Source organism: Thalassophryne amazonica, chromosome 5 (genome assembly GCF_902500255.1).
Source record: "Thalassophryne amazonica chromosome 5, fThaAma1.1, whole genome shotgun sequence".
In the NCBI taxonomy this organism is placed as follows: domain Eukaryota; kingdom Metazoa; phylum Chordata; class Actinopteri; order Batrachoidiformes; family Batrachoididae; genus Thalassophryne; species Thalassophryne amazonica.
The window spans coordinates 57,062,133-57,075,072 of NC_047107.1; the positions used below are offsets into that span (position 1 = coordinate 57,062,133).

Sequence of the window (12,940 nt, forward strand, 5' to 3'; positions counted from 1 at the left end):
TTTGTTGTTCTGTACAATATATCTTATAATTAAAAAAATAACAAAAAACTGTACCAACTTCCTGTTTTGAAAATAAAAAGGTGGGCTATTCAAACCAGAAAAAAAAAATCCAGATACAAAAATGGATAAGTATATAAATGCAGACAATTGATACAAAATAGAACATGTGAACATCATTGTAATATAGAATATATCAAACCTTGTCAGTAAAAAAGGAAAAAGAAAAAAACAAAACAAAAAAAACAAAACAATGAAATTTAAAAGGGTGTAAGGCACAGCAAACTCACCCAAGGTCCATTAATGATAAGTCACCAAGGTATTGCAGTGTATATGCACTTTTCTTATTATGTGTTAGCTCCAAAGTATTTGTATACCAATTAAATTCTACCAGAAATATTTGAAAACTCAGAAGAGATTTGGAAAGTCTCATTTTGTGTAAGTAAAATTTGCCAATTAGCAACATAAGATTAATTACAAAAGAAAGAAAAAAACCTTATTCAAATCTTGTAATAATATTATTCAAACCAACTATGATGGTATGTGCAGTTTTTTTCATAGATATATTTTTAAAAATCTGTCCAAAACTTAGATGACACAAGGCAAATACAAAATAAATGTGAAATTGTCTCTGATTCAATCCCACAAAAGGTGCATTTGTCATCGAAGTCACTGAACCTGGAAATTATATTATTATAAGGATAAATGTTGTGTAGTATTTTGAACTGAAGTTCTCTTATTTTATTTTAAATGCAAAACTGGAAAGGGCACAACCATGTTTTTCGCCAATTTATTTCACCTTTCGGAGTGTTTCTGCGGGAAGCTTCGGGCTTCCAAACATCACATAACCAATGCGCGCGCTCCACGATCAAGGGGCGGGGCATGGGCGTGGGGGCATCTGACGTGGCAGAACACCCGGACGTGACATAGCCGTGCATCACTTACCTCTCCTCCTCATAGCAGTCCACATACTAACATCTGCAGACCCCGGTGTGTGCAGTCCAGCGGATCCTGGTCTGATCCGTGACACATCATGTGGCTGATTGTGTTGAGCACGTTACTTCAGTGCGCGTCCTCGGCCTACGAGGTGGAACCGGACAAACTGGATGGTCTGGCCAAAGCCAAGGTGGAGGTACGGTCAGCTTTAATAATACAGCACATCTGTGTGTCAGTGGATTCTTTACGAACCACATCTGGAGAAATGTGCAAACGGTTCGCGCAAACGTCCGTGCAGGGCGCATGCGTGATTCTGTTTCTTTTTAATTGAGGGTTGAGATGCAGTAAGAAGAATGGACCTGAATATACGCACATTGTGTTGATTAAAATTAGATTACATCCATTGAATGTACAAAACAAGAAGCTGCTCCAGTTGTGTTAAAGAGGCACAAAAGTTTCCGAAACTATTCTTCAGCAGGACAATATAGAGTTGGAGAGAATGGAACAGGACTCAGTTGCTTGTGAGAAAACATGTAGCTTTCTCCCCCAGGGTGTTACCCACACAAGCACCCTGCCAGCATAGGTGAAGAAAAGAACCTATCTGTTACTATTGTTGCATTTGTCACATGTTATTTAATACACGGGGCTCGGATGTGTCACAAACTGGGTTAGGCGTTCCACCCAGTATCTTTGAAAGAGTCACAAAATCCACAGCCTGTAGCCAAAGAGGCGGCTGACTTTTTACAGGGGTCAGATTCATGCAGGTCACCAGGTGTGTGTGTGTTTAAGATGGGTGTTAAAATTTATCTAAAAAAAAAAAGCTGTAGACACTGAGGTGATACATCCTCAAATAAAAAATCATGTATCAAAGGAAAAAAAGATGGGGGGCTTTCCATCTAGTGTTGATCATCGAGCCCTTCTTTTCTCACGTCACAGGGTGCAAATCCACTGATCGATTGTGAGGCGTTGAAGCAGTCATTGATTTCTAACCATGGCTGCAGGTACTGAACTGTATGCATTGACTGTCTCTAGATACAGAATGCTTCTGATTAGCTGATCGACGACACATGACAGCCCCCATGCCATACCTTTTCCTAGAGTCTCTATGGAATGACTTACCCTGATCGTTATATTGCTTGACGGCGTGAGAAAGAATCTTCCACCTGCAAAAGGTGTTAGATCAGCCCAGTCATTCTACACAGATCTTGGCCAAGTTTCATACACGGAATTCTGACTTGATTGCCGTTCCATTGCACTTTTCCAAGTCTCAGCTCTTTCTTTCTGAGTACAAGGGAACACTGCATTAGCATCACTTTCAGTCCAAGGGTCACATGGGCTTCTAAATCCCATACCTGTTCTGGAATACATCTTCTGTATTTGTAGACATTTCATTGACTTCTTAACCTGAAAGGTGGGCACTGATTGGGCAAGAATTACTATGTCATCCTTGCAGTCTAGTTTTCGCATAAGCGTGGCAACGATAAAGGAGAAATTTATGGCCATCACAAACGGAAGACTCCATCACCAAGGACTGTATGATTGTGGCGGAGGTTTGAACACACAACGGGGGCAAGTGTATCTCTTAGCTTGGTTTTGCTTCTCCATTGCTCCTTGTTGGCATAGTCTTGGCCAACGTTTGTAAATGGTAACGTGGTTGTTCCCCTTAATGGTAGTGATTGGGGGGGTTGTTTAAAATGGAACATTCATAAGATCCTATTTTCTATACCTGCTTACTCAGGTTAAGGGCCATGGGGGTGTCGGAGCTGGAGCCTATCCCAGCAGTCATAGGTGATAGCGTACCTTAGCATATCTGTGTTGTATGATTACCCATAATCCTTTACATTGGCCAGAGGTTGTGTAGACGTGCAGCAGTACAGTAAACACTGTCAGACAGCTGGCATGGTGAAGATTAAAATATGGACTTCGGCAACTTGGGTTGCCAAAGTCTAAAATGAGAAATTTCAACTTAAAGTTTGCTTATGTAGCTTTTCAAGATAAATTTTAAACATTTTTATTTTTTTTATTCCACCCACTCAATTAACATGTCTCCAAGTTTTATGTGATCTCCTGTTTGTTTGCAGACGTGTGGTGGATGACAGCTGAACAGGCTGAGCGAGGTGAGTTACATTCTATAATATAATAGAGCAACACCAGTGTTGTAAAACAATCTGGCAGTTTGTTCACGGACAAACAGACACTTTCAATCCCCAACAGTTTTGCCAGTGAAACAAGAGCAGAATGGGGGGAAAAAAAACAATTTTACTTTGTGTCTGCAGGTCAAAGCCTTTGTGGTCCATGACATTCCTCTTTAGTATCCTTTAAACATGTCTGTTAAAAAGCTTCTTAAAAAAAAAAAAAAAAAAACTTTTGTCTGCATCAATCCTTGACCTCTGACCCCTCAGTCATAACCTGGTGATGAAGCACATTCCTGGAGCTGACCCCGAGCTCGTCCTCCTGAACCACTATTTCGAGGAGCTGGATGTAAGTTTTTCTTTTATAGTGCTGCTGTGTCTGCTAACGCCACTCACCAGTTAAATCTCTCAAAACTCAAAAATTAACAGACTGACATTCTTTGGAGAGCAGTGATTAAACTTTGAAATGTCTGGATTTGCCTGAATTTGATTTCCTTCAGTGCCATTCTGTAACTTGACAAAAGCTTCTTGAAAAAAGTTAAAAAAAAAAAAAAAATCTAAATTTAGTGTCTATACTATATTTAGTGTCTAAGTTCAGGTTTCTGGTTTATTTGTTGTTTTTTTTGTTTTTGTTTTTGTTTTTTTTTTTGGTTATTTTGGAATTTTGTGGAATTTTCCATTAATTGCACACTGAGATTTGTTTTCCTCTTGTTACAGTCAAATGACCATTAAATAGTACATTTCCACCAAAATGAGGTCAAACAGGGTGGGGTTGGCACACATAAGTAGAACATTATTAAGAATGATCATAGATCATGCAAATATGTACTACATTCCCCAAACAAGAATGTTTTACATATTAGCATCTGATAGTCTCAGAACAAAAGTTTTTAATGGGACATGTGTTCCCCCCCACCCAATCCACTTTCAGGTTAAACAGCTGTCCACTTTCATTGGCAGAGATACAGATGCTGAGTGCTTCCTCTTTTCCCTTTTGTAATACACTCATTTTTCCATGAATTTCATAAGTTTTGCTTTTACACAGTCCAGGAGCAAACATGAACATCATGACAGATTATAATACTTCCCCCCAAACCCATTAATTTTTCAGAAACTCCAGATGTCTCTATTATGTCTATTAAACTTAAATGAAAACACCATTTACGGTCGCACGCTGCCATAATGACGGTGATTCCTCCACAGCGGATCCCTTTGTCCGACATGACCCGCTCTGAGATCAACCAGTTGCTGGGGAAGCTGGGCTTCTACAAGAAGGATCGACCTGAAGATGAGGTGCCAGATGAGTTCCGCTTCTCTCCCGCCAAAGACAGTCCATTTAAAGATGCTCCATCATACAAGCCCGCATCTTCATCTCTTGTCACAGAGAACGCCTCGTCCGAGCCAAAATCAGACACCAAGCACTCCGATCTCTAAAAACAGTAAAGTTACACTCTGCTTCACAGCTGCTCCATGACCAGGTGGTTCCTGTGGTTTTCATGTCACAAGAAAGCCAGGAGCTTATGGATTAGCATGTGAGGAAGAATGTAATCTTTTTCTTAGAAAACATCTTCCAGGGCCACACACTGAATTTGCACTTTCTAACTGTGCTGTTTTAGAGTGGTAACACCACCATTGTTGATTTGTGAGCACTTTTGTAGGGGATACACACACACGGCACTGAAAGTGCATGTTTGGTTTGAGGTTGATCCATCATGGTTGTCTCCTGTACCTCACTTGAGCTCTCTTACGTGTCTGCTGCCTTTGTTCACTGAGACACTAAATGAAGCTCCGAGGTGAAGTCATCCGACTGGCTGGGGGTTGATGCACCGTGTTCCAGTGGGTTGGGGTTGACGCGAACAAGAGAATTCAAGTGAAGTGAAGTGATTCAACACGAATAAAAGATGTGGGTGGAAGAAAGTGCAAATCTATCAGCCTCTTGTTTTGTATGATTTAGAAAGTAATTTTAGCTCATAGCAAGAAGGCACAGGACCTTTCTTTTTTGGAGTTTGAATGCTTGACTCTGTATCCATGTCCAGTGTAAAGACGAGCAGTGTGCGTGCACATACAGACCAAACAGTGTGATCCTGTTTTATTAAGGTTCAACACCAGAGGGTGCAAGTCAAATGAAACGTGTGTCAAACTTTGTTTCAAAACAGTGACCCACTGAGGTCACATTTGGCACAGCTCCTGACATCTTCCTTTTTGGTAAACTCTGGAACAATGCTAGAAAACACAGACTATACAAATGTTTTGACATTCTGGAGCACTGTTTGAAGTTAGTCATGAATTTGCGGGACTGACAACATTTCAGCACCATCACCAGGCATACGTTCTATCCATTAATCACGTCTTAAGTTCCGTGCATGGTAGATAACAGGAATAGCACAGTTGGTTAGCACTGAGAAGATCCCAGTGGTTAGCACTGTTGCCTCACACTGAGATGATTCCAGCACAGCAAGAAGGTAGACTACAAACTGTGTGCATGCTGGGACGGACTCAGTCCTCTCTGTCACATGTGTGACCATTCAGAGCAGAAATTCCACCACAACCATTCAATTCTTGAACTTGTTTAATTAATTCACATTTAACTGTGGTGCACAGAAATGTGTGACGGTTAAACTCTCCTGTACATCACTCACTGCGCTGTGAAAGACATTATTTTAATCTATATGTTGACAGGAATTAATTTTATAATATCTCTAAATCTACTAACACAGAAATAAACTGCATCAAAATAAGACGTGAAACCAACCACAGCTTAGGCATCTTCTCTAAGGAACCAAAATTGTACAAATAAAATCTTCAAACATTTTCTTTAAATTCAGGCTACAAAATATACATTCGCAGATATGTTTGGCTGTGACGACTGGAAAGCCAGCTTTCACCAGACCCCCCCCCCCCCCCAAATTTGATTCACAAAACTCTGCCCCCAGCTTAAGCTTAACTTTTTTTAAAACAAGACTTTAAAAACATAATGTACACACTTTAAAATAAAAAATATATTTAAAAAATTCCTGACGCAATAAATAAACTGCTCTGTGAGTGTGATCAGCAGGGTGAGGCAACGACTGGTCAAACAAGAGTTCAGCTGTGTATTATCAAAAACACTTCCCTTCAGAGCATGTAACAACCCCCCCCCCCCCCCCCCCAATACAAACAAACAAACAAAGCTTTAAAAGAAAAAAAAAATATGGATATAAAATAAACAAAACACAAATAAGTTTATAAGAAGTGGGTCCATGCAGATACTTCTGGTGTCAAGTTCACACCAATTTAAAATGGAATCTGAAACATTTAAAAGTTGTCCTTTGCTTTGGACTGCAAGTACAATAACGCTGCATTCATTAGAACTACAAAGGAACGTCCCCGTGCTTGTTAATTAAATGGTTATATGCCGAATGACGACATTAACATAAGAATAATATTTTAATTTAAATATCTCAACAAGCAGATTTGGTTAAAAATAAAAAGTACCAGAAACCAGTTGGATATATTTGTCTTCCACAGTGGAATCATTAAAATTCCAATAATTATAAAGAGTTGCAGATAACAATATTGAATTTAAATAATTTTAAAGGGAACCGGTTTAAATGTTCTTTTTTTAATAATTGAGGTCTTCAAGTACCCACTACTTTCATGATATTATGTTGACTTACTGTGTATAAATCAGTTTGATAAATGTACTAAAGTTACTGTCATTAATAGTTTAGTGTTGTAATCCTGCAAATATTGGGAGTTTTTCCTCTCCAGACAAAACGCTGGACCTAATGCAACACTGCTGCTGGCCACACACCATGTACAACTTGTCCAGAGACTCCGCCCAGTGTTGACCTGCGCTGAATGCTGTTGACCTGAGCACAGGTCAGAGGTCAGAAGACCGACCCATTGACATCTCGTACCTGCGCAAGTGGTGACCAGAGACTGTACATAGGTGAAGACACATTTGGAGTCAGGTTTCTTACCATGATCATCATGTCCTCCACTTCCAGCAAAGGCATGCAGTTGGCAAAAGTCCTGAGGACACAAGAGACAGCGCAGATGAGAAGACCAGGTTGGACCAGAAGGGAGCGCCAGATAAAGTGAGGATGACAGATTCTCTCCAGTTTTTAAACCTCTGGCTTATCTATGTGTTATTTATCCGCTAAAGGACACAAAGAGCTCCATCTCAGCACTCACCACCCTGCACAGAACAGCTTCAGCTCTCCTTGAGATGTTTCATTTTCATTCACCGTTTTGCTGTGCGACCCATCCTTTTAAAAGTTCTATATTACAATAAACTTGACTAATGCAGCGAATCCAAAAAGACTGTTTTATGACTAAAGATTCATGTAAAAGCACACAGAGAAACGGCCCACTGGGTGGCATTATCACCACATCTGTAAATCCTCTGAAAGAGCAGAGTCCAGGGAAGTAAATGTGCCCCGGGAGAAGACAAATGTCAACAATGTAAAATCTTTCATCTGACTTCAGGATGCGCTTGTTCTGTACTTTGCTATTAAAATGTTAAAAGGCTTTTACGAGGTAAGTGCATAAACATGTAAAAGCCAAAGAACAGCAGCTTTCTGGTCATCTGCTTTCTTTCCCAGCCTTTAGGTTTGAAGAGCAGTGATGCAGCAGCTCCTTTTACAGTGCTGAGCTGCAGATGCACAGAGGTGATCCCTGGCTGTCTGCCTCTCTCCGACGGGCTCTGCACAAATGCACACAGGGATGCTCAGGCATAGCATACCATGTTTGGTTCGTCAGACTTCACCAGCTTCAGATTAGAGCAAAAAACGTGAAGAATGAGTTTTCTGCATTTAAAACACCATCCCACACACATACACACACACATTTATACATATATATGTCTCATTAAAGCCTGTTGGAACTAAAGCGAGGCTCCGTCGTTGGCTTCACTGCCTCTCACCATGGGTTCACTTTTAGGTGTGAGTCTAGGAGGAGTTTTTGGTTTTAACCAGGCCCTTCGTCACCAGACCCCTGTAGAACTCCTGCAGGTACGTGTACACACACTTCCAATCTGGCTCGCGCAACTTCACCATGTCGTCCACATCCAGCAGCTGGGGACAGTCCACAAGTTTCCTTCACCCGCACCCACCAGCGGGGGGGGGGGGGGGGGTCAGATTGGACAAATAGCAGGGGAGGGATAGAAGTTGAGAGAAACAAAATGAAAGACGAGGATGGATTACAGATAAGAGAGAGGACAGGGACAGTGGACAAAAACACAAAAAAGCAGTGAGCGGCCAAGTGACAGAGTCAGAGTGAAAAGACAGAGGGAGAAAACACAAAGAAGAAACGACATCATTACAATCTGTGTTCACAAATACATCCATGATTTGACAATCATGCTTCATGAACGTCGTGGCATACACAGTGTGTGTGACACACACACACGAGCCAAACAAAATGTCAAAATGGGCGTCAGATGATGCACATTTAACCTTTTTGTTTGCGGATTTCTTCAGCGAACATTTTCTATGCAGCTACTGTGCGTACTGTCAGAAACACGCAGCAGACACACTGAAGACATTCTGCGACTATACAAAGGCTACAAGTGAGTGTAAAACCACACACGGGTGCACAGGGTGGCTGGTGTGAACACGTCAGGATTCCAAGGAGTGCGTGACAGTGCAACACAAGTGGAAAGACTGAGGGCTGTGGTCGGGCGTGGAACAAATCAAATAAACGTCATCAGCATGTGAGCATGTGATCACACAAATGGGTGGGGCTATCACAGGTGTGATGCAAGACGGATGAGGAGGAAAACATGAGAAGGAGGGAGATGAGGGGAAATAACAGAAGTAAAGTTGAGTAGTCTTCTGTTTGAACCTGCTGGTTGTTTGGGGTTGCTTTGCTCGTGGGTCGCTGGTTTAGAGCAGTGACAAGATGGAAGGGGGGCGGGGTCACAGCGGTTACTCAGAGGACAGATGGAGATTTAGAGGCAGCGAATTAGGGTGTAGCGAAATAGGACTCAGTCACCTGAGGTGGGTCAGACAACTGGGAGAGACAAGTAAAGTTAACACGGCACATCGGCATGGGATCGCACTGGAGGTCACATGACTGTCCACGCCATCTGGTCTGTTCTGGTACGCAGGCTCCAAGTAACAGTTTGGTTTTAGTGTGTTTTTTTACTGCACTAAGAGGGGAAGGAACCGTTTATCCAGGATCCCGGAAAACTGTTCTGTGTTTGTGTGTGTGACCTTTGTGACCAGTTAGTGAGGCTGTATACTGAGCCTGAGAGGAACGCTAGACAGGCTAATGCAGCGTTTTTCTGGTTACGCTGCAGCAATTAACAAAAACAAAATAATGGGGTGCTGTTACTGGACTAAAGAGCACTCGTCATGTGTGTACTCACTCTGCAGCGCTGAAAGCCACCTCAAAGTTTTGCCTGCGGTGCTGGGGCTGCAGTGAGCTGTAGTCGAAGGCTTCGGGAAAGAAATGGTGCACCAGGGCGCAAAACGCCATGCCAATTGCTCCAGCTGGACGAAAAAGTTCTGATATCCACATGCTGAAGGAAAGCACGAACATGTGCACACAGAGAATATACGAGCAATAATGTCACTGGGCACAATCAGGCCATAAGTATTTGGTCACAGACAATTTTTTTGTGTGTGTGTGTTATTTTGTCTCTGCATGCCAAAACAATGTTATCAAAATGAAACAATCAAGACCAGATGTGTGCTGCCTTTCTTCTCTACATACGGGGGTTTGACAAACCAATTTTGCATAAACCATTTGTATTACAGGCACTTTTATACACATCCCTCTAATTCTGAGCTCATATGTAACTGTCAAACTAAATTATTATGCAAACCCAACAATCACATTACAGCAAGTTTTTCTAGATAATCGGGATGGATACATGAAGTCACTGAATGTGCCTTGGTTTTTATTACATCAATTATAATGAAATACACCTGTATTGTGCATCAGTCTGGAACAGGCAGTTTTCCCAAGAACTGTACAAGAAAGAAGTGGTGAGGGAAGTCACCAAGACAACCAGAGAACTCTGAAAGAGTTCCAGTCTTGTATCTCTGTGATAAAAAAAAACTGGCTCACAGTGCGGCTTTGGCAGTCAAAGATTAAGGTGAAATGGAACAGAGAAGAAAAAAAAACAGGCCAAATCTAGACTTGTGTCTCGGGTGTTCTGTCTGGCAACTTGTAGTTGAACACTCATGTGTTCTTTTTAAGAAAGTCATTCTCTCTACCACTCCCTATTAATGTTCGTGAGTAACAAATTGCCCTACGCACAATTTAGCCAATCACAGCACAACTTCCTGAAACTCCTTCACAGTTGTCATGGGTGTCTGGTGGATCCCTCACTATTCACCTTGCACGGTTTACTCAGTTTTTAACAGCGGTCTCCAGACAGATTTACAATACTGTACCAAACTGTTTGTATTTCTGAATGATTGAGGTGAATGAATCCAAGACTATTAGTGATTTGGAAATCTTCATGTATTCAAAGATTCAAAGAAATTTTATTGTCATATGCACAGAACAGAAGAACATCTTCCCTGCACAATGAAATGTGGCTACTGCATTTAACCCATCCTATTTGCCAGTAGGAGCAGAAGTCACCATTAGGCGCCCGGGGACCAGCTCCAGATGTACATCCCTGCCTTGGTCAACAGCAGGGCTGAGCAAACCAACACCGACCCATAACAAACAACACACACAACACACAACACATAGGCTGGCCCGGTACATAAAACATATATATGAAAGCAAAACACGAGGGAAAAGGAGAAGAAAAAAAAAACCCTCATAGCCGCTGCATTACACAGCGGCAATGAGGAAAAAAAAAAATCCCATCAGCACAAAAAACAATAATCACAGAGACAAAACAAGGACACAGGACCGACAACCGAGATTTGAAAGGACCAGTTATCAGAACACTCCGGAAGGCAGCCTGTTCGGCGCGTCAACGGCCTTGTCCGACAGTCTGGAGGGGGGTAGAGGGAACAGCCCTGCGCAGTCTGAGAAGTCCTGGACAGTTCTAACACAGTTCACGTCAGGGCTGGAGAAGCTGAGGGGAGGGGGAAGGACAGGGAGCGAGGCTTACGTGTTGATCTTCTGAGGAGGTTTTTTTATCACCAGCGACCTTGAAAGGCAGCTGTATTTGGGGAAGCCAAATGAATAGCCAGATAACAGACGCCTGAAAGATTCCACAGTTCTGAGAACAGAGTGGCTCTCAATGCATCTGAATGTAGAATGGGTCTTCACAGACGGTCATAGGGGTTTCCAGGGCTGCGATCTTGCTCGAGATGTCTTCCACGCTGCGGTTAACCCCCGCCGACCTGTGCAGCCACGCCTTCCCAATCGAATCACTCATATAGGGCAGCCTGGAACGACCAATCAAAGCTGCTTCCACTTTCTTGATTTTCGGTAAACCAGCAGAGTGCCCGCACCACACATCAGAAAGCCGGTCACCACCAAGCCGAATATTACACATCTTCGACGTCCTCCACAGGAAAGCATGTAAAGGCACATGACCTGCCATCTCCTCCACGAGTCCATCACGTAACCCATCACATGCGTCCCAGCAGGACAGGTCGGGGTCCTCCGCTCCCGAATGTCTTGTAGAAAAATAGTGTCAATTGCGTTCAGAGACCACTTTAACAGATCCATTTTTGTCGTTTCCAGGAAGAGCAAGCTGCAGCCCTCACAGACAACACGCCCACAGAAGCAGGAAAGATAAGGAGGGAGGGAGAGGAGAAAAGTGCGTCCGTCTCGGTCGAGTGCAAGCTGGCAAAAAAAAAAAAAAAAAAAAATCCATCCCCTGATGTGTAAATAAATAAATAACTGACTTTAAAAGTGATGATTTGTATTAAAATAATACTTATATTTAGTTTGTCCAAATACAACCCCAAATCCAATGATGTTGGGACGTTGTGTAAAATGTAAATAAAACAGAATACAATGGTTTGCAAATCCTCTTCAACCTATATTCGATTGAATACACCACAAGGACAAGATATTTAATGTTCAAACTGATAAACTTTGTTTTTGTGCAAATATTTCCTCATTTTGAAATGGATGCTTGCAACACATTTCAAAAAGCTTAGACAGTGGTATGTTTACCACTGTGCTACATCACCTTTCCTTCTAACAACACTCAATAAGCGTTTGGGAACTGAGGACACTAATTGTTGAAGCTTTGTAGGTGGAATTCTTTCCCATTCTTGCTTGATGTACAACTTCAGTTGTTCAACAATCCGGGGTCTCCTTTGTCATATTTTGTGCTTCATAATGCGCCACACATTTTCAATGGGCGACAGGTCTGGACTACAGGCAGGCCAGTCTAGTACCCGCACTCTTTTACTATGAAGCCACGCTGTTGTAACACGTGCAGAATGTGGCTTGGCATTGTCTTGCTGAAATAAGCAGGGAGGTCCCTGAAAAAGATGTTGCTTGGATGGCAGCATGTGTTGGTCCAAAACCTGGATGTACCTTTCAGCATTGATGGCGCCATCACAGATGTGTAAGATGTCCATGCCCTGGGCACTAACACACCCCCATACCATCACAGATGCTGGCTTTTGAACTTTGCGATGGTAACGATCTGGATGGTCTTTTTCCTGTTTTGTCTGGAGGACACAACATCTATGATTTCCAAAACCAATTTAAAATGTGGACTCATCAGACCACAGCACACTTTTCCACTTTGTGCCTGTCCATTTCAAATGAGCTCCGGCCCAGAGAAGGCGGCGGTGTTTCTGGATGTTGCTGATGTATGGCTTTCACTCTGCATGGTAGAGTGTTAACTTGCACTTGTAAATGTAGTGACGAACTGTGTTAACTGACAATGGTTTTCTGAAGTGTTCCTTTACACAATGATGTTGGTTTTTAATGCAGTGCCGCCTGAGGGATCAAAG

General features: G+C 42.2%; 2 protein-coding genes across 2 annotated transcripts in view; one reads left to right on the forward strand and one right to left on the reverse strand.

Annotated features, from left to right (window-relative positions):
• The first annotated feature begins 934 nt into the window (after positions 1 to 934).
• On the forward strand, positions 935 to 4,978 carry selenom (selenoprotein M). The gene is made up of 5 exons (XM_034170345.1): positions 935 to 1,129; positions 3,015 to 3,050; positions 3,210 to 3,244; positions 3,336 to 3,414; positions 4,269 to 4,978. The coding sequence occupies exons 1-5, from the start codon at positions 1,031 to 1,033 to the stop codon at positions 4,497 to 4,499; spliced, it is 480 nt and encodes a 159-aa protein (XP_034026236.1). The 5' UTR covers positions 935 to 1,030; the 3' UTR covers positions 4,500 to 4,978.
• A 638-nt stretch (positions 4,979 to 5,616) lies between these two features.
• smtnb (smoothelin b) overlaps positions 5,617 to 12,940 on the reverse strand; it is a 212,568-nt gene continuing 205,244 nt past the window's right edge. Inside the window, 5 exon segments of the mRNA XM_034170347.1 lie at positions 5,617 to 6,977; positions 6,980 to 7,030; positions 7,033 to 7,079; positions 9,418 to 9,530; positions 9,532 to 9,570. Coding sequence (XP_034026238.1) covers positions 6,928 to 6,977; positions 6,980 to 7,030; positions 7,033 to 7,079; positions 9,418 to 9,530; positions 9,532 to 9,570 — 300 coding nt within the window. The 3' untranslated portion in view covers positions 5,617 to 6,927.